Raw genomic sequence first — 19,981 nt, 5'->3', positions numbered from 1 at the left:
CCATATGTCATCCCGATCCTTCCCACAGGGAGGTCTGCTCCCTACCGGGGGCGCAGGTAAGGGACATCACAAGGAGACTCCCAAAGATAATCCAGCCCTCTGACTATTACCCTCTGCTGGTAATACAAGCTGGAAGTGATGAAACTGACAAGGGCACCAGGGCAATTAAAAGGAATTCACGGCCCTTGGACAATTGATCAATGGGGCAGGAGCTCAAGTGGTGTTCTGCTAAGTTCCCTCAGTGGCAGGGGTGTACACTGAGAGGAATGGGAGAACCCATACCATCAACAATTGGCTCAAGAGATGGTGCCAGCAGCGGAATGTTGGGTTCTTTGATCATGGGGCAACTTTTACAGCATCTGACCTGCTGGGTCCTGATGGGGTGGAATTATCTGTAAAGAGTAAGACAGTCCTAGCAGTAGAGTTGTCAGGGCGCTCAATAAGAGGGCTTTAAATTAGGTCTGAAGGGGGTGTGTGAGGAAATCAGTCCCTCTGAAGAGGAAAGAGTGGGACACAAATTAGTGGTTAATTGAGAAATTGAGGAGCCCAGCTGAAGTGCATGTACACCAATGCACGCAGCATGGGCAGTAAGCAAGAGGGAGCAAGAAGTCCTGGTCCACCAAGGTGACTATGATATAGTTGCCATCTCAGAAACATGGTAGGATAGCATGCACGATTGGAGTGCTACACTGGGGGGGTTACAGGCTCTTTAGGAGAGAGAGGCAAGGGGAGAAGAGCAGGAGGGGTGGCTCTGTATATTAGAGAGGACACTCTTTGCCACAGAGTTTGAGGTGGAGGATGAAGGGGATTGAGAGCCTGTGGGTTAAAATCAGAGGGAAGGCCTAACAAAATATTTATAATAATAATAATAATAATAATAAATAATAATAATAATAATAATAATAATAATATAAAAAAAAACAACCAGGTTGGAAGAGGCCTTCAAGATCATCACGTCCAACCCATCAACCAATCCAACCCACCTAAACAACTAACCCATGGCACCAAGCACCCCATCAAGTCTCCTCCTGAACACCTCCAATGATGGTGACTCCACCACCTCCTCGGGCAGCCATTCCAACTCCCTCTGTATAGAACTTCTTCCTAACATCCAACCTAAACCTCCCCTGGTGCAGTCTGAGGACTGTGTCCTCTTGTTCTGGTACTGGCTGCCTGGGAGAAGAGACCAACATGCCCCTGTCTACAACTTCCCTTCAGGTAGTTGTAGACAGCAATAAGGTCACCCCTAAGTCTCCTCCTCTCCAGGCTAAGCAGTCCCAGCTCCCTCAGTCTCTCCTCATAGGGCTTGTGTTCCAAACCCCTCACTAACTTCATTGCCCTTCTCTGGACTCGTTCCAGCAAGTCAACAACCTTCCTAAACTGAGGGGCCCAGAACTGGACGCAGCACTTGAGGTGCGGCCTAACCAGTGTGGTGTACAGGGACAGAATGACCTCCCTGCTCCTGCTGGCCACACTGTTCTTCATGCAGGCCAGGATGCCATTGGCCCTCTTGGATGCCTGGGCACACTGCAGGCTCATGTTCAGCCTACCATCGACCAGTACCCCCAGGTCCCTCTCTACCTGGCTGCTCTCCAGCTACTCTGACCCCAGCCTGTAGCACTGCATGGGGTTGTTGTGGCCAATGTGCAGAACCCGGCACTTGGATGTGTTAAATGTCATACTGTTGGATTCTGCCCATCTCTCCAGCTTGTTGAGGTCCCTCTGCAGAGCCTCACTACCCTCCAGCAGATCAACTCCTGCCCCTAGCTTGGTGTTGTCTGCAAATTTACTGCTGATGGACTCAATGCCCTCATCCAGATCATCAATAAAGATGGTAAAGAGCACAGGGCACAACACTGATCCTTGGGGCGCACAACTAGTCACTGGCCGCCAGCTGGATGTGACACCATTCACCACCACTCTCTGGGCTCAGCCCTCCAGCCAGTTCCTAACCCAATGCAGTGTGCTCCCGTCCAAGCCATGGGCTGACAGCTTGGCCAGGAGTTTGCTGTGGGGGACGGTGTCAAAGGCCTTGCTGAGGTCCAGGTAGACTACATCCACAGGCCTCCCCACATCCATCAGGCGGGTCACCTGATCATAGAAGGAGATCAGGTTGGTCAGGCAGGACCTGCCCTTCCTAAATCCATGTTGGCTGGGCCTGATCCCTTGGCCATCCTGTAAGTGCTGTGTGATTGCACTCAAGGTGACCTGTTCCATAATCTTGCTCAGGCTGACAGGCCTATAATTCCCTGGCTCATCCAACCGGCCCTTCTTGTGCATGGGCACCACACAGGCCAGCTTCCAGTCTTCTGGGACATCTCCAGTGAGCCAGGACTGCAGAAAAATGACAGAGAGTGCCTTAGCCAGCTCATCTGCCAGCTCTCTCAGCACCCTAGGATGGATGCCATCTGGTCCCACGGACTTGTGGGGATCCAAGTGGCTGAGGAGAGTTCCAACTACCTGCTCATGAAACTTAGGGAAACTATGCAGCTCCCTGGCTCCTTCTGCCAGCTCTGCAGGCCAGCTGTCTGAAGACGTTCTGTCCTGCTAGTAAAAATTGAGGCAAAGAAGGTGTTAATTACCTTTGCCTTTTCATCACCCTTTGATACAACATTTCCCTCCATGTCTACCAAGGAGTGGCGGTTGTCCTTGCCCTTCCTCTTGCTATTAATATACTTATAGAAGGACTTTTTGCTGTCCTTCACAGCAGAGGCCAGTCTAAGCTCCAAATGTGCTTTTGCCACCCAAATTTTCTTCCTACATGATCTAGCAACATCCTTAAACAATTATCTCATCCTTAAAAAAATTACCTCATGGTCACTGGCCCCTAAACAACCTCCAACCACCACATCACCCACCAGCCCTTCCCTATTGGTGAAGAGGAGATCAAGCATAGCCTTGCCCCTGGTAGGTTCTCGCAGCACCTGGGATAAGAAGCTGTCCTCCATGCACTCTAAGAACCTTCTAGACTGCCTCATTTCTGCTGTATTGAGATCCCAGCTGATGTCAGGCAGGTTGAAGTCACCCATCAGAACAAGGTCAGGCAATCTTGAGACAGCCCTAAGCTGCCTATAGAATGCTTCGTCAACATCTTCCTCCTGGTTGGGTGGTCTATAACAGACTCCAACTAGGATGTCTGCCCTGCTGGTCTTCTCTCTAATTCTTACCCACAAGCACTCAACCCGATCATCCCTAATCTCCATCTCAATGGCATCTAGTGCCTCCCTGATGTACAGGGCCACCCCTCCACCCCTTCTTCCTTGCCTGTCTCTCCTGAAGAGCCTGTAGCCGTCAACTGCAGTGCTCCAGTCAGACTAACTACAGAGATCCCAGGAAGACTAACCTCAACATTTCTTTTTTCACACTCCAGTTCTGGAGCCCCTAAGACAGGAAGGATCTGGACATGCTGGAACCTGTCCAGAGAAGGGCCACAAGAATGATTAGAGGGCTGGAGCACCTCTCCTAAGAGGACAGACTGAGGGAGTTGATGTTGTTCAGTCTGGAGAAGAGAAGGATCTGAGGAGATCTCATTGTGGCCTTCTGGTATCTGAAGGGGCCTACGAGAATGCTGGTGATGGACTTTTTAGGGTGTCAGGTAGTGACAGGACTAGGGGCAATGGAGCAAAACTAGAAATGGGTGGATTCAGATTGGATGTTAGGAAGGAATTCTTCATTATGAGGGTGCTGAGACACTGGAAGAGGTTGCCCAGGGAGGTGGTAGAAGCCCCATCCCTGGAGGTTTCTAAGGCCAGGCTGAATATGGCTGTGAGCAACCTGATGTAGTGTGAGGTGTCCCTGCCTGTGGCAGGGGGGTTGGAACTAGATGATCCTTGAGGTCCCTTCCAACCCTAGCAGTTCTCGGATTCTCTTAAAATTGCTTTTGTCTATTTGTCCACAAGAGGTCTCTCACTTGCTGAATTCCAGATCCACTAGATGCTACGAAAAACAAGACAGGATTAAAAACCCTACAAAAAACTCAAGTGGAATTTTTTTTTAACTTTTGGAGATGTGAACAAAAACATTTCACAGAATCACAGTATTGCCAAGGTCGGAAGAGACTTCGAGGATCATCGAGTCCAACCTGTCACCACAGACCTCAGGACTAAACCATGGCACCAAATGCCACGTCCAATCTCTTCTTGAACACCTTGAGGGAGGGTGACTCAACCACCTCCCTAGGCAGCACATTCCAATGACTAATGACTCTCTTGGTGAAGAACTTTCTCCTCACCTCAAGCCTAAACTTCCCCTGGCACAGCTTGAGACAGTGTCCTCTTGTTCTGGTGCTGGTTGCCTGGGAGAACAGACCAACCCCTTCCTGGCTACAACCATCTTTCTGGTAGTTGTAGCGGGCATTGAGGTCACCCCTGAGCCTCCTCTTCTCCAGGCTAAACAATCCCAGCTCCCTCAGCCTCTCCTCATAGAGCTTGTGCTCAAGCCCTCTCACTAGCCTTGTTGCCCTTCTCTGGACATGCTCAAGTGTCTCGATGTCCTTCTTAAACTGCGGGGCCCAGAACTGGACACAGGATTCAAGGTGCCGCCTAACCAAAGCAGAGTACAGGGGCACAATGACTTCCCTGCTCCTGCTGGCCACACTATTCCTAATGCAGGCCAGGATGCCATTGGCCTTCTTGGCCACCTGGGCACACTGCTGGCTCACGTTCAGGTGGCTGTGGCCTCTCCGACCCCAGCTTGTAGCTCTGCATGGGGTTGTTGTAGCCAAAGTGCAGCACCCAGCACTTGGACTTGTTAAATGACATCCCATTGGACTCCGCCCATCTATCCAGTTGGTCGAGGTCCCTCTGTAGAGCCCTTCAACCCTCTAACTGACTAACATCTGCTCCTAATTTGGTGTCATCTGCAAATTTGCTGATGACTGACTCAATCCCCTCATCCAGATCATCAATGAAGATGTTAAAGAGGATGGGGCCCAGCACTGATCATTGGGGGACGCCATTGGTGACTGGCCGCCAGCTGGATGTGGCACCATTCACCACCACTCTCTGGGCTCAGCCCTCCAGCCAGTTACTAACCCAGCAGAGTGTTGCAGTCCAAGCCACGAGCTGACAGCTTAGCCAGCAGTTTGCCATGGGGGACAGTATCAAAGGCCTTGCTGAAGTCCAGGTAGACCACATCCACATGCCTCCCCACGTCCACCAGACGGTCACCTGATCATAGAAGGAGATCAGGTTGGAGAGGCAGGACCTGCCCCTCCTAAATCCATGTTGGCTGGACCTGAGCCCTTGGCCATCCTTCATCCATCAGACCAAAGCAATAAAACTTTTGTCTTCACCTAATATACATAACTGAAGTATCCCTGACCAAACTGGGGAGATAAGGCTGTATCTTTGGCAGACTTTGGCAAAAGAAAGGACCTATGGCAAATTTTGGGGAAATAAGCCAGCACTTTAAAGAAAGTCACATTCCTACAAGCTTCACTCCTCTCTGCAGGGCTGCTCTGATACAAACTTTCATAAAACCTTTCTGATATCTCCTGTAACACAGGATTGGAAACTAATTTGTGTCTTTGGAAGAAGATTTTACAGATTAATTTTGTATCCTTTCCTTCAAGTCAAGAGAAGTTATACTTAAGAAAAGAAAATCAAAACAAGAAAGAGGAGAAAAATTATGCCCATCTCTACACTTAAAAGCAATGGGCAGAGGTAAAAGCTGAGGAAAGTGTTTTCAAATTATGGTCTTTTCATCTTCTTTCTAATAAAGAAAGATTAGCCGGCTCATTTGATGCAAAGTGCGGTGATATTTTCTACTAACTGAATTACTCAATCACTCTTTCTGCTTCCTTGAAAGAGGCAAAGAAGATCCAAAAGATTTCCTATGCTACCTAAGCTAAACAAAAATGAACCAATTCAGGCAAATTCAGATTCAATCCCATGTGAAGACATGTTTGATACAAAATGTTAAAGTTTGTTTACCACAAGCAGGGCATCATTGTGAGATAAGCTGTATGCCTCAAGGCCATCAGACTGAAAATGTATTAACAAAAGAAACTATGAATTGTTCATTGACATATAGAACTTAAAACCATCTATGTCCATCATATCTGCTTGGAACTTAGCAGAGAGGAGGCAGTCTAGGAGGTTCTTAGAGCGTATGGAGGGTAGCTTCTTATCAGAGCTGCTGTAGGAGCCTACCAGGGGTAAGGCTTTGCTTGACCTTCTTTTTACAAACAGAGAAGGGCTGGTGGGAGATGTGGTGGTTGGAGGCTGTCTGGGGTCTATTGACCATGAAATAATAGAGTTTTCAATATGCAGTCAAGCTAAGAGGGGCAGCAACAAAACCTCCACTCTGGACTTCTGGAGGGTGGACTTCAGGTTACTTAAGGAACTAACTCAGAAGGTACCTTGGGAAACAGCCCTTAAAAATAAAGGGCTCCAGGAGAGCTGGACCTACTTCAAGAAAGAACTCTTGAGGGTGCAGGAACAGGCTGTACCAATGTGCCGGAAGATAGCCGCCGGGGCAGACGGCCAGCCTAGATGGGCAATGAGCTTCTGAACGAATTAAGGGAAAAAAAGAGGGTGTATCATCTTTGGAAGAAAGGTGAGGCAACCCATAGAATGTTTAAGGATGTTGCTAGGTCATGTAGGAAAAAAAATAGAGAGGCAAAAGCCCATTTAGAGCTTAGACTGGCCTCTACTGTGAAGGACAACAACAAATCCTTCTATAAATATATTAATTGCAACAGGAGGGGCAAGGACAACCTCCACTCCTTGGTGGACGTGGAGGGGAAAATAGTAACAAAAGATTAAGAAAAGGCAGAGGTACTTAACACCTTCTTTGCCTCAAATTTTAATAGCAGGACAGGTTGTCTTCCAGACAACTGGCCTCTTGAGCTAGCAGATTAAGCCAGGGAGCAGTATAGCTCCCCTGTGATCCAGGAGGAAGTAGTTAAAGACCTGCTTAGCCACTTGGATCCCCACAAGTCCATGGGACTGGATGGGATCCATCCTAGGGTGCTGAGAGAGCTGGCGAATAGAATAGAATAGAATAGAACAGAATAGAATAGAATAGAATAGAATAGAATAGAATAGGTTGAAAGAGACCTTCAAGATCATTGCGTCCAACCTATCAACTAATCCAACCCACCTAATCAACTAAACCATGCAAACAAGCACCCTTTCAAGTCTCCTCCTAAACACCTCCAATGATGGTGACTCCACCACCTCCCCCAAGACACTCTTCATCATTTTTCATCAGTCCTGGCTCACTGGAGAGGTCCCAGAAGACTGGAAGTTGGCCAACGTGGTGCCCATCCACAAGAAGGGCCAGTTGGATGAGCCAGGGGATTATAGGCCTGTCAGCCTGACCTCAGTGCCAGGCAAGATTATGAAACAGCTCATCTTGAGTGCAATCACACAGCTCTTAGAGGATGGCCAAGGGATCAGGCCCAGCCAGCATGGATTTAGGAAGGGCAGGTCCTGCCTGACCAATCTGATCTCCTTCTATGAACAGGTGACTGCCTGGTGGATGTGGGGAGGCCTGTGGATGTAATCTACCTGGACTTCAGCAAGGCCTTTAATACCATCCCCCACAGCAAACTCCTGGCCAAGCTGTCAGCCCATGGCTTGGATGGGAGCACACTGCATTGGGTTAGGACCTGGCTGGAGGGCTGAGCCCAGAGAGTGGTGGTGAATGGTGCCACATCCAGCTGGTGGCCAGTCACTAGTGGTGTGCCCCAAGGATCAGTGCTGGGCCTTGTGCTCTTTAACATCTTTATTGATGATCTGGATGAGGTGATTGAGTCCATCATCAGTAAGTTTTTAGATGACACCAAGCTGGGGGCAGGAGTTGATCTGCTGGAGGGTAGGAGAGCTCTGCAGAGGGACATCGACAGGCTGGACAGATGGGCAGAGTCCAAGGGTGTGAGATTTAACACATCTAAGTGCCGGGTTCTACACACTGGCCACAACAACCCCATGCAGTACTACAGGCCGGTGTTAGAGTGGCTGGAGAGCAGCCAGGCAGAAAGGGACCTGGGGGTACTGGTTGACAGCTGGCTGAACATGAGGCAGGAGTGTGCCCAGGTGGCCAAGAAGGCCAATGGCATCCTAGTCTGCATCAGGAACAGTGTGGCCAGCAGGAGCAGGGAGGTCATTCTGCCCCTGTACTCAGCACTGGTTAGGCCACACCTTGAGTCCTGTGTCCAGTTCTGAGCCCTTCAGTTTAGGAAGGATGTTGAGTTGCTGGAACATGTCCAGAGAAGGGCAACAAAGCTGGGGAGGGGCTTAGAGCACAAGCCCTATGAGCAGGAGGCTGAGGGAGCTGGGGTTGCTTTGACTGGAGAAGAGGAGGCTCAGGGGAGACCTTATTGCTGTCTATAGCTACCTGAAGGGAGGTTGTAGCCCGGTGGGGGTTGATCTCTTCTCCCAGGCAACCAGGACCAAAACAAGAAGACACAGTCTCAGGCTGCACCAGGGGAGGTTTAGGCTGGATGTTAGGAAGAAATTCTTCACAGAAAGAGTGATTGGCCATTGGAATAGGCTGCCCAGGGCGGTGGTGAAGTCACCATCACTGGAGGTGTTTAAGAAGAGACTGGATGAGGCACTTGGTGCCATGGTTTAGTTGATTAGATGGTATTGGGTGATAGGTTGGACTCGATCTCAAAGGACTTTTCCAACCTGTTTAATTCTATTCTATTCTATTCTATTCTATTCTATTCTATTCTATTCTAGGATCACAGTATATGCAAAGATAATCCTACAGCTAGCTCAGTACAGTTCCTAAGTGAGGGAATAGGAGTCAGAACATGGCTCACAAAGATTAAATAACACTGGCTAAGTTTATATAAGTAAATTAAATGGCTCAAGCATTGTTCCACAACTGTCTTCAATTTTTAAATATTAGCAAACTCTAAGGGCAACTAACATCTTCTCAAATAATGATGAAGCATATTTTGGGGTTAGCAAAGATCAGTGAGTGCTCCCAACAGCCTTCATGAAGTTACCCTGGGTTTTGCTCCTATGCATTGAAATCTCATAGCTGTTTTTATCCAAGTGAGAACTGTGCGGTCAGACCATTACAAAATCCAACAAATATGAACTGGGACTCTTCAGGAATGTAGCTTGACAACCTTGCCTCACCAGCATGCACACAGATGCAGAATCTGAGTCCAATACCTCACACTGTCTGGGAGCTGAAAGCTCGCCCTTGGGGGAAAAGACATCAGTTGTGTGACATGAGCTGTGCTGAGCTATGTGATTTATTTTCAGGGGCAGAGACCAAGGCCCAGCCCATTTTGTTAAATAATACAGCTGTCACCATGAAAAGCTGCCATCAAGTCTGTTCATTTTAAAACACATCAGTAACTCTTCTTCCTCATACTGACAAGCCCTCATAGGAAAGCACTAGTCAGTCGAAGGTAAAGTGAGTTTCCTTGAACAGCTGCATTCTGGTTTACGGTTGTCCCATAGTATGTGTTAAATCAGTGCAGAATACTCATCACAATCCTTGTTCACAGCCCTTCAAAGTACCAACATGGAGGGCTAAATATTTTTTGTGTCACATTCAGAATGAGGTGGACAGGCTTCTTAACATTAAAGGTTGCACAGAGGAATCTCTATGCTAGGAGCAGAGTATAGCCTGAACGTGGTTAACAGGTGACACACACACCCTGTGGGGGACACATTCCACTGTGGGATAAAATCATGCTCCACATACAGGTAAGTTTGTGACGACCAATAAATGCCAGGTTCAACAGAATGTGTTACCTTTCTTCTCTTCACAGCAAGAACATGGATTACTTCACAGCATCAGGAGCATCCAACTGCCAGGCCCACAACCAAACCAGCATTTTGAAGATATGAAACTTACGAGTCAGACAATGTCTGTCATCTTCTACAGAGTAGATTTTTTTAACTGAATAATCCAAAGCATTCAGCATCTTTGAGCAGTGGGAAGAATTAAAATAATTTTCATCTATTTCTATCAACACTGAAGAAAATCCCTAGCAGGACCAGAGCTGGCTATGGCTGGGTCATGGTGAAAGCCTGGTGGAACTTTCTTCCAAAAACATTCTGCAGAGTGGTATGAATATGGTCCCTTTCAAGAAACAAGAGACAAAGACAGTAATAAAGGCAGAGGGCAAGGCACAGATTAACCAAAGATGCCAATACTAGTCAGTTTTATTCTAACATCAAACACTATTATCACAAGCATACAGATGTCTCCATTCAGTTGTAAATTCAAGTCCTGTTAACTACAGACACATAAACAAGCTGGATTTATAAGTACACTGAGAGGATTAACTTCAGTCCTACCCCTTTAGACCACCAGTACTGAAAACCACTTTAGTTTGACCTTAGGCCATGAAGCCCTAATGAAAGCTGAAGTCAGAAAAGTGTCTGAGTTTCTCACTGCATTCCTACAGCATTGATGTCTTCATGCAGAAGTAGTTTTCCAGTAACGACTTTCCATACTTTTGCACTCTACCCTCTGTCTCTGCTAAAATGTTATGAGACAGTCTGGTTCTCCCAGTAAGAAACTGCTCCTCTCAAAGAGGCACCAAGCGGACAGCCTTAACAGGGACACAAGGTTTAAGTGGGGAAAAAATGTTTATGTGCATCAACCTGAGTACAGTGACCTTCAAGGCCAATCCTGAATACCAATCTAGACAGGCAATACCATTTTGTAAAGATGAAGAGGGCTAGCTCTGATGTCTCACCTTGAAGTATTCAGCTTCACAGGTGGAATTTTCACCAGTATTTGAGTCACATTCCTCATGCACGTTGGCGTATTCAATCCCATCTGAACAGTATTGCTTCTCCATCTGGCTCCGGCAGCACTGGAACTGTGTCATGCTGACAAAAGGATGGAAGCAAGGGGAGAAGAATGTCATACAGAGAGAAAAGCACAGACAACACAATTTTTGACCATTAGCACTTCTACCAGTCTCATGGAAAGAAGCTCCTGTGGACACGTATTTTAGTTACAAAGCAAAAATACTCCCTAGGAGCAGGCAGAACAAGTAGGTGATATGTTTAATATGGTTTAACTGCCTGTCTACCTTGCAGACTGTCCTAACTATGGTTTTAAGCAAATGGCAACTTCAACCACATTTTCCATAGGGCTGAAGGTCTCCAGGACTCATATTCCTGTGTGTTTTGTGGCAGCTGGTAGCTGAAGAGAAGACAGTGAGAGCTCTGGCCAATAGAGAAGTCAGGTCCTGCACATTTGGAGAGTGTGCAGTTCCCTGGCTATACCCTCAGTCCCGTATCTTCACACCTGCTGCCCCTTGCTAGGAAAAAAAGCCTGTTGAAGGAAGCTCATGAGTGCTGCTGCTCCATGAGAAAACTGGAGACAGGGGAAGAAGTGAAGATACCAAGGAAAGTCATAGCGAGAAACAGTGTATAGCAATCAAGAGAAGCAAACTAAGGGAGAGTGGAGTATTACAGGGAACGAAGTTGTGGAGAGCAGACAGGTTTAAAATCCAGGAAGCTCAGCTTTGTTAGTTCCACTGCTCATAAAATTGTCCTATTTTATCTCAGTTTCAGGGAGTAAGTTGAAAACTCCTTCCTGTGGAAAGGGACATCTAAAAGGCATGCCCTGATATGTTAGAGCTCAGGAAGAAATGCACAGAAATCCCTTAAAATCCACTTTTATACCCATCAGCCTAGGAAATCTTACATATCTTACAGAGAACAACCGCAAAAACAGTCTCTTTGCTGTTAAGAGTATTAACCCAGTATCTTCCTCAGCTCTAGTTATTTGAATTGATAAGTAAAATTTCATAGAATCATAGAATAGTAGAGGTTGGAAGTGACCTCTGGGGATCACTGGGTAAACCCTCAGCCAAAGCAGGATCACCTAAGGCAGGCCACACAAGAACATGTCCAGGAAGGTTTTGAAAGTCTCCAGGGAAGGAGACTCCACAACTTCTCAAGGCAGCCTGCACCAGGGCTCCAGCAAGCTCACAGGAAAGAAGTCTTTCCTCATGTCAAGATAGAACTTCCTGCATTCCAGTTTGTGGTGGTTGCCCCTCTTCCTATCACAAGGCACCCCTGAAAAGAGATTGGACACTTTTTCTTGACACCCACCCTTCAGATGCTTGTAAACATGAATAAGATCCTATCTTAGCCTTCTCGGAGAGTCTTCTCTCAGTCTTTCCTCACGGGACAGATGTTAGATGCCCTTAATAATCCTTATAGTCCTCTAGTCCCTGTCCCTCTTGAACTAGGAAGCCTAGAACTGGACACCAGTACTCCAGATGTGGTCTCACCAGGGCAGAGCAGAGAGGGAGGAGAACCTTCCTCAACCTGCTAAATACACTCTTTCTTAGCACACCCCAAGATGTCCTAATGCAACAAGAATAGCAAGTTGCCCTTTTTTCGAGGATCACATACATAAAGTTATTTAAATACATTCAGCAAGCCAATACCCTTTACTCTTAAAAATCTTGTTGGAAATTTTGGAGTATAAGGAAGAGGGATTGGTTAGCTGCACCACTGAACCACCAGCTTCTCCTCCTGTCATCTGAGGTAAGTGGATTGATCCCCATGTAACACCTCTGGAGGAGCTTCTCTGCCCTAGCTGACCATAGGGCGAGCTTTCAGCTCCCAGACAGTGTGAGGTATTGGACTCAGATTCTGCATCTGTGTGCATGCTGGCGAGGCAAGGTTGTCAAGCTACATTCCTGAAGAGTCCCAGTTCATATTTGTTGGATTTTGTAATGGTCTGACTGCACAGTTCTCACTTGGATAAAAACAGTTATGAGATTTCAATGCATAGGAACAAAAGCCAGGGTAACTTCATGAAGAAATTATTCTAAAATAGACTCTAAATTCACAGCAAGAAGTTATGCCCAGGACAGTAACTTTATTTGGCAGAATATCTGAAGTTTGTTTGTTTTTTTATATTTGACTTAGTTCCAGTCTGGAGGAATATGTGGCCTTTTTGTTGCTGAAATTCCCTCTGAAGCAGAATTTCCACTCCCTGCCCAGTTCTGGGGTGGTCTGACTGTCAGGACTTTGGAAACCTGAACTTCAAGCCCAAGAGCATGAGAGCTGAGACTTTCCAGCTGTTAGTCCTCCAAGCCCTGCTGAGGAGCTAGATATGTTAGCCACAGACAAATAAACAACCAACAACTGAACAACAGCAGTCTTTCAGTAGAGCTGTTTGATTTCCAATGTGGCTTAAGAAAAAAAAAATTAAAAATCCAAGTATCTCTTTGAAATCTGACAAATTGGCAATTTCAAGCAAAACAAAGATGTTTCTCAAAACATTTCCCACAGCTGTATTCCTAAGTCATGTGGCCCACCCCAATTGTAATAAGAAATTAACCACCAGTTGAATCCTGGATTAAAATGCCATCTGTTCATTCTCAGAACAAAACCAATAAAATCACACTTCATTGTCCAAATCCTACAGTGAGGTTGCACTGGAAACAAATATTGAGACTGTAAAACACCTATGTGGCTTTAACAGAAGTAGCAATCCTTAAAAAGATGGCAGAGAAAAACACCAGGAAACTGGTCTTCCAGCTGCAGCTCAGCCTGGCCAGCTAACCATCCTTTTCCCTTTGCACATCAGTCCACATCCTGATGGTTGCTACAACATACTATCATACAAGCTCTTCAGACTCCAAGATTCCTGAGATGAAGAGTATCCTTTCCTGTCATTGCTAAACTACATGTGTCTCCCTGGCTTAGACCCTAATACAACATATACCCACTTTCTACTTCACACCAGAGTAAAAGAGCTGTCTCTGTGGCTAATAGGACATCTAGATGTGTCTCTTTATGTAGAACCTGTCAACTCCTCCTCTGCATCACTCCTATTAATCATTTCATAATAACACACAGTTTACAATATTGCTCTGTATGAATAGAATAGAATAGAATAGAATAGAATAGAATAGAATAGAATAGAATAGAATAGAATAGAATAGAATAGAATAGAATAGAATAGAATAAACCAGGTTGGAAAAGATCCAACACTATCTAATCAACTAAACCATGGCACCAAGCACCCCATCCAGTCTCTTCTTAAACACCTCCAGTGATGGTGACTACTCCACCTCCCAGGGCAGCCTATTCCAATGGTCACTCTCTTTGTGAAGAACTTCTTCCTAACATCCAACCTAAACCTGCCCTGGTGCAGCTTGGGACTGTGTCCCCTTGTTCTGGTGCTGGTTGCCCGGGAGAAAAGACCAACCCCCACCTGGCTACAACCTCCCTTCAGGTAGTTGTAGACAGCAATAAGGTCTCCCCTGAGCCTCCTCTTTTCCAGGCTGAAGAATCCCAGCTCCCTCAGCCTCTCCTCATAGGGCTTGTGTTCAAGGCCTCTCCCCAGCCTCGTTGCCCTTCTCTGGACATATTCAAGAGTCTCAATATCCTTCTTAAATTGAGGGGCCCAGAACTGGACACAGTACTTAAGGTGTGGCCTAACCAGTGCAGAGTACAGGGGCACAATGATTTCCCTGTTCCTGCTGGCCACACTATTTCTGATGCAGGCCAGGATGCCATTGGCCTTCTTGGCCACCTGGGCACACTGCTGGCTCATGTTCAGCCAGCTCTCAAATCATGCAACTCTGAAATAAGAGTTTTGTTCATGGCTCATTATGAACAGAAAGTGCACAGACATTAAAAAAAAAAAAATCCTTATGCTTTATTGCAGATGCTGCTCTAAAAGTGAAGTTATTTCATTACCAGGTAATTTGATTACAAATCTCATTAGGCGATCATGGTCCATATTCTTGCCTTTCGAATAGAATAGAATAGAATAGAATAGAATAGAATAGAATAGAATAGAATAGAATAGAATAGAATAGAATAGAATAGACCACCTTCTATCAAACTGTAACCAATGTCACTGATTTTCATGGAAGAGATTTCCAGCTCAAAATCTACATGATCATTTACCTTCACAGCCTTTTCAAATGCATTAGTCTCCTCCACAGAGGATGCACTCCTAAACCTGCACAGATTCACAATCACCTAATTCTTTGTTTCATTTTTCAATAAAAGCATTAAAATTTCACTTTGCTCTGAAAACAATGCCTTTGTGGTCAGGTTTTCTCAACCTGTTTATTAGCCCATCTTCAGACTATGTCAGTTCTATGGCAGTCCAGGGCCACAAGGATGATCAGAGAGCTGGAGCACCACTCCTATGAGGACAGACTGAAAGAGCTAGCGCTGTTCAGTCTGGAGAAGAGAAGGCTCCGAGGTGACCTTATTGTGGCCTTCCAGTGTCTGAAGGGAGCCTACAAGAAGGCTGGGGAGGGACTTCTCAGGATCTCAGGTAGTGATAGGACTAGGGGGAATGGAATGAAGCTGGAGGTGGGGAGATTCAGGCTGGAGGTGAGGAGGAAGTTCTTCCCCATGAGAGTGGTGAAGCCCTGGAATGGGTTATCCAGGGAGGTGGTTGAGGCCCCGTCCATGGAGGTTTTTAAGCCCAGGCTGGCTGAGGCTCTGGCCAGCCAGTGAGGTGTCCCTGCCCATGGCAGGGGGGTTGGAACTAGATGATTCTTGTGGTCTCTTCCAACCCTCACTGATTCCATGATTCTATTCATGTGTACAGTGGAAGGTCTTGCACCAACAAATATTAAAACCTAAATTCCACTCCAGGGTTATTCTGCAAAAACAAGTGGGTCTTCCACCTTTAGTCCTTTCAGTCTGCAGTTTAACGTGGAACAGAAATGAGCTTAGGAAAGTTAAGACCTGGTATTATGAGTGACACAATATGACAAATGAAAATAATTGCTCATGCGTTAGAAATTAGCAGAGGACTCAAGTAAAAATAATTGATTCGACAAGCCTCAATATTAAATCACCTCCAATCCATAAACAGCTTTGTAGATTACATAATAAAAGTTTTCTTGAGGGTAAAGGTTAAAACTATATTGATGCCATGTACTGTGGAAAGGAACAATATTTTTAATGTCATGGCAGAGAAGGACTTAGTTTGACATTATTCACAAAGTGAGGTAAGCAAGTTCTTCTAAATGAGTGGCAACAAAACCCTGACAACACAGCAGTCTGTTCTTCTACTCCTCTGATTACAAAGGCAACAATCCTACTGACTGTGAGGCATGCTTAAGTGATTACAGAAAAGAGCTAATAATTAATAAAGACAACCTCTCCTGAAGACTTCAAACAGCTTTTTGAGACATGAAACTGTCACAACTGTGATGACCAAAATCTGTCTCTTCCAGACTTAAAATGGCATCAGTCAATACAGATCTATAAGTAGTTAAGCATCTGCTGCCTAACACTGCAAACACTTGTCTCATTACTTCCTCGTGTTCCCTTTGAAGCATGTATCTGAGTGCTGTCACTTATCCCTGCTTGGGAACAGAGATAAACTTTTCCTTCTGTTTTAGCATGGTACTTAGCAAAGTGCAGCTTCTTTTTGATGCATTCTTGCAAAACTAACAATAAATGATGCTATGCCCAGGGTATCTCCAAAAGGACACTACACAGTGCTAAAGGCATGAAATACTCATATGGAGATGCACTGTCTCTAGCCCAGGCATTTAGTTCACTTGCTAAATACTCTGGGCAGGGGAATGCTCTACATTTTGAAAGGAAGATTTATTGGGCAGGTTGAGTTCCAAAAGTAAATGGCAGCTGTTTCCATCTGCTGCGAGCTTAACCACATCACAAGAAATTGGACGGGTAGGCAAAAAGCTGCCATTATGACAGCTAAAGATATTATTCACTAAAACTCTACACTTATACTTTACTGAATCATGACAGAATAGAATAGACCAGACCAGACCAGACCAGACGAGGTTGGAAGAGACATCCAGGATCATCATGTCCAACCCATCAACCAAACCAACCTGCATAATTGGAGTGCTGCACTGGGGGGTTACAGGCTCTTTAGGAGAGAGAGGCAAGGGAGAAGAGCAGGAGAGGTGGCTCTGTATATTAGGGAGTCGCTCTTTGCCACAGAGCTGGAGGTGGAGGATGAAGGGATTGAGAGCCTGTGGGTTAAAATCATAGGGAGGCCTAACAAATAATAACAATAATAACAATAATAACCTTCATGTGCTTGCAAAGGCAATCACAGTCCCTCACTGTTAGTTCTGGCTCCAGTTACACTAGCAATGAACTAGGAGTAGAATCTGGCCCTTAAGTTTGTGTCTGAAATGGCATCATAAAGGGATTTTTCTGTACCTCTCACAGATATGCCAGTTTGCAATCATAATTGGAGAAAAAGAAAGAAGGCAAAGGTGCCAATTTTACTTACATTTTTAGAGTGAAGCCAAGCTTCAGGAAGAGCTATATTTATTTATCATACAGTCATGAATAAATGCAGCTGAAATGCATTTATCCCCTTTTTTTCCTGACAGCACTCACAGAATACCTGCCTTTACTTGTTTCTGATTCATATCACATGGCTGTAATTTCATATGTGTATGAGTCACACACAAAATCTAGAAGTATTAGTAAGCATTTTTCAGCTCCTATGAAGTACTAAAGTCTCTCTAAAATGGGAATATATAATAGAACTACATTTGCAGAACTGCAATTCACATTAATGAAATGACCACTGAATCACCAAGATTCCTGTTCCCAGATTGTTCAGTAAACTTGGTTTCCTGTATTTTCCTCCCTGTTTTGTCTGTAACTCTCCTGATTCTTCAAGTATTTCCTAAATTGGGATTTAAAAATCCTATCTGTCAATTCTTCTGTGTAAAAGACCATTTTCAATGCCAATATAAATGCAAAAAGTCAGGAAACATGGACAGAATTGCCTGCAAGACACATTCTTTCCACAATAAACATCAATCCAACACTTCTACAATTACCAAGGTTAAACCACACTGCAATCCATTTGAAAAGATAGAGGGGAGCAATGTAATGTGTTTTCAAGTCCTCTGTGAAACTGCCCCTCAAATTGTTTAGCTCCAGAAATCAGATGTAACAAGTGCATTTAAGAGCAAACCATCACATAAATGCCCCAACCACCTAAGAGATTCAGTATAACCAAAACATTAATGTGCAAGTAATTTTAACACTGAACTTAATTATTTCATTTGCTAGATTAAATAACAATGAATAGTATCCTGCCAAATGTCAGTAAATAAAGAAATCTACTAAAGATTAGCACTTCCTATGGTCAAATTAATTTGACAGTTCTTGGGACGCTCTGTACAATTAGGAATCTCCTTGTCTTTAAGTTCCCCAATGCAGCAATTCCACTAAGAACTGCAAGCCAATCATCTGTGTGGCAGCACATAGGAGAAAGAGTTTGGAAAAAGTGTCTCACATACACCCATAAGCACATGTTCAATCCACAGGTTATTAGTCTACAGGATCTGTTTTGTTTCTTGACAAATTTTTGCCCAAGAATTTGGGCCACTGCTAGGGCTACATTCACACAATCATAAACCGAAGAAGCTTTGCTGACCACAGCGGAGCCACACTGAGATGATTGCCCATAGTCAGTCAAAGTCCTGTGAGAAGAGCCCAGTGGAAAAACTTCTGACTAACAGACAGAATCTGTTAAACAGATTAGAGCTGGAGAGCTTAAGGGGCTTGGAACACAAGACCTATGAGGAGAGGCTGAGGGAGCTGGGGTTGCTTAGCCTGGAGAAGAGGAGGCTCAGGGGAGACCTTATTGCTCTCTACAACTACCTGAAGGGAGGTTGTGGACAGGCAGAGGTTGGTCTCTTCTCCCAGGAAACCAGAACAAGAGGACAAAGTCTCAAGCTGTGCCAGGGGAGGTTTAGGCTGGAGGTTAGGAAGAAGTTCTACACAGAGAGAGTGGTTGTCCATTGGAATGGGCTGCCCAGGGAGGTGGTGGAGTCACCATCATTGGAGGTGTTCAGGAGGAGACTTGATAGGGTACTTGGTTGCATGGTTTAGTTGATTAGGTGGGTTGGACAATAGGTTGGACGTGATGATCTTGAAGGTCTCTTCCAACCTGGTCTATTCTATTCTATTCTATTCTAACTCTACACTAGAGCAACAGCAAAACTTTAAAGGACTTAAAAAAGAACAGAAGTAGGTACTCAGTAGGCTCTCCCCAAGGATAGATGTGGATTTGAAAAGCTTGGATTTTAGAGTCAAATGTTTCCTCTTCAAAATCAGCTTTCGTACCTATCATCCCTGTAGTTTTATCTGAAAACACTGATTTTAGTTTAATACATCATACATAGCTATGTACCTGCATTCTCTGGACTCAGATATGAATGGTAGAGAAGTACATATTCTGTTTTTATTTGCCCATTCAATACCCTTCTCACAGCATTCTTCCATCGTAAGATCTGCAGAAATAAGAAAGAAAAACACAATAATATATTTAATACAACTTTAATAAACTGTGTTGCATCTGGCAGCTAAAACAAAACCACAAAAAACCCAAACCAAAAACAAAGCCAAAAGAGAGTCAGTTTGTTTTCCTCTCCCTAGTCTACACACAGGACAATGTACCCATCCAAAAGGCAGCATCCATTAGCACCCTGCAACAAGCCCAAGTGCTAGAGGTATTCCTTCCTTGGTGAAGCAAAACTGCAGTTTCCCTTAACTTTCCAGATAAAGACAGGACCTCCTTAATTATTAAAAGCAGCAGTAGCAATAAGCAGCCTTTTCAAATCCTTTAAGAATAGACTGGGGGGGGGGGGTGGAGGAAATCCAATAATAATCTGATAAGAAATAAAGATGAATCTCACTACAAATTAATTTGCAGAACTGTTTGCTTGTTGGTTTTTTTTTTTTCCCTGAGGTTGTTATCCAGTTAATCTGTTTACTCACCAGTATGTCTGTTCATGTGTAAGTATTGTACAGAGACAGAAAGGTATGTGGTATTTTAATGACATATTAAAGGAAAAAATTATAATATAGATGCCAACTTTATACCAATGCTAACACTAAGGGAAAAAGCATACTAAAGTTAATTTTCTGTGCAGAGCAATAGTCTCTTAATTGACGAAAACTAAATACTGTTAATGAACTGACAAGCACTACAGGTTTGCTTCACATTCCAAGTGCAAAAGTTCACTGCACAGCAGGTGTATCAG

At 44.9% G+C, this 19,981-nt stretch overlaps 1 protein-coding gene across 1 annotated transcript in view; it reads right to left on the bottom strand.

Annotated features, from left to right (window-relative positions):
* FBLN1 (fibulin 1) overlaps nt 1-19,981 on the bottom strand; it is a 115,646-nt gene that overhangs the window by 70,662 nt on the left and 25,003 nt on the right. Inside the window, exons 2-5 of the mRNA XM_068170917.1 lie at nt 19,129-19,228; nt 10,666-10,814; nt 3,911-3,936; nt 2,583-2,777 (exon numbers count right to left, since the gene is read on the bottom strand). Coding sequence (XP_068027018.1) covers nt 2,583-2,777; nt 3,911-3,936; nt 10,666-10,814; nt 19,129-19,228 — 470 coding nt within the window. The remainder of the gene's footprint in view (nt 1-2,582; nt 2,778-3,910; nt 3,937-10,665; nt 10,815-19,128; nt 19,229-19,981) is intronic.

This window comes from Melanerpes formicivorus, unplaced genomic scaffold, assembly GCF_026170545.1.
Source record: "Melanerpes formicivorus ecotype bairdi unplaced genomic scaffold, bMelFor1.0.p_v2 SCAF_3, whole genome shotgun sequence".
Classification (NCBI taxonomy): Eukaryota; Metazoa; Chordata; class Aves; order Piciformes; family Picidae; genus Melanerpes; species Melanerpes formicivorus.
Note: the sequence above shows the minus strand (reverse complement) of the source record. Positions and strands in the feature narration are given on the sequence as shown.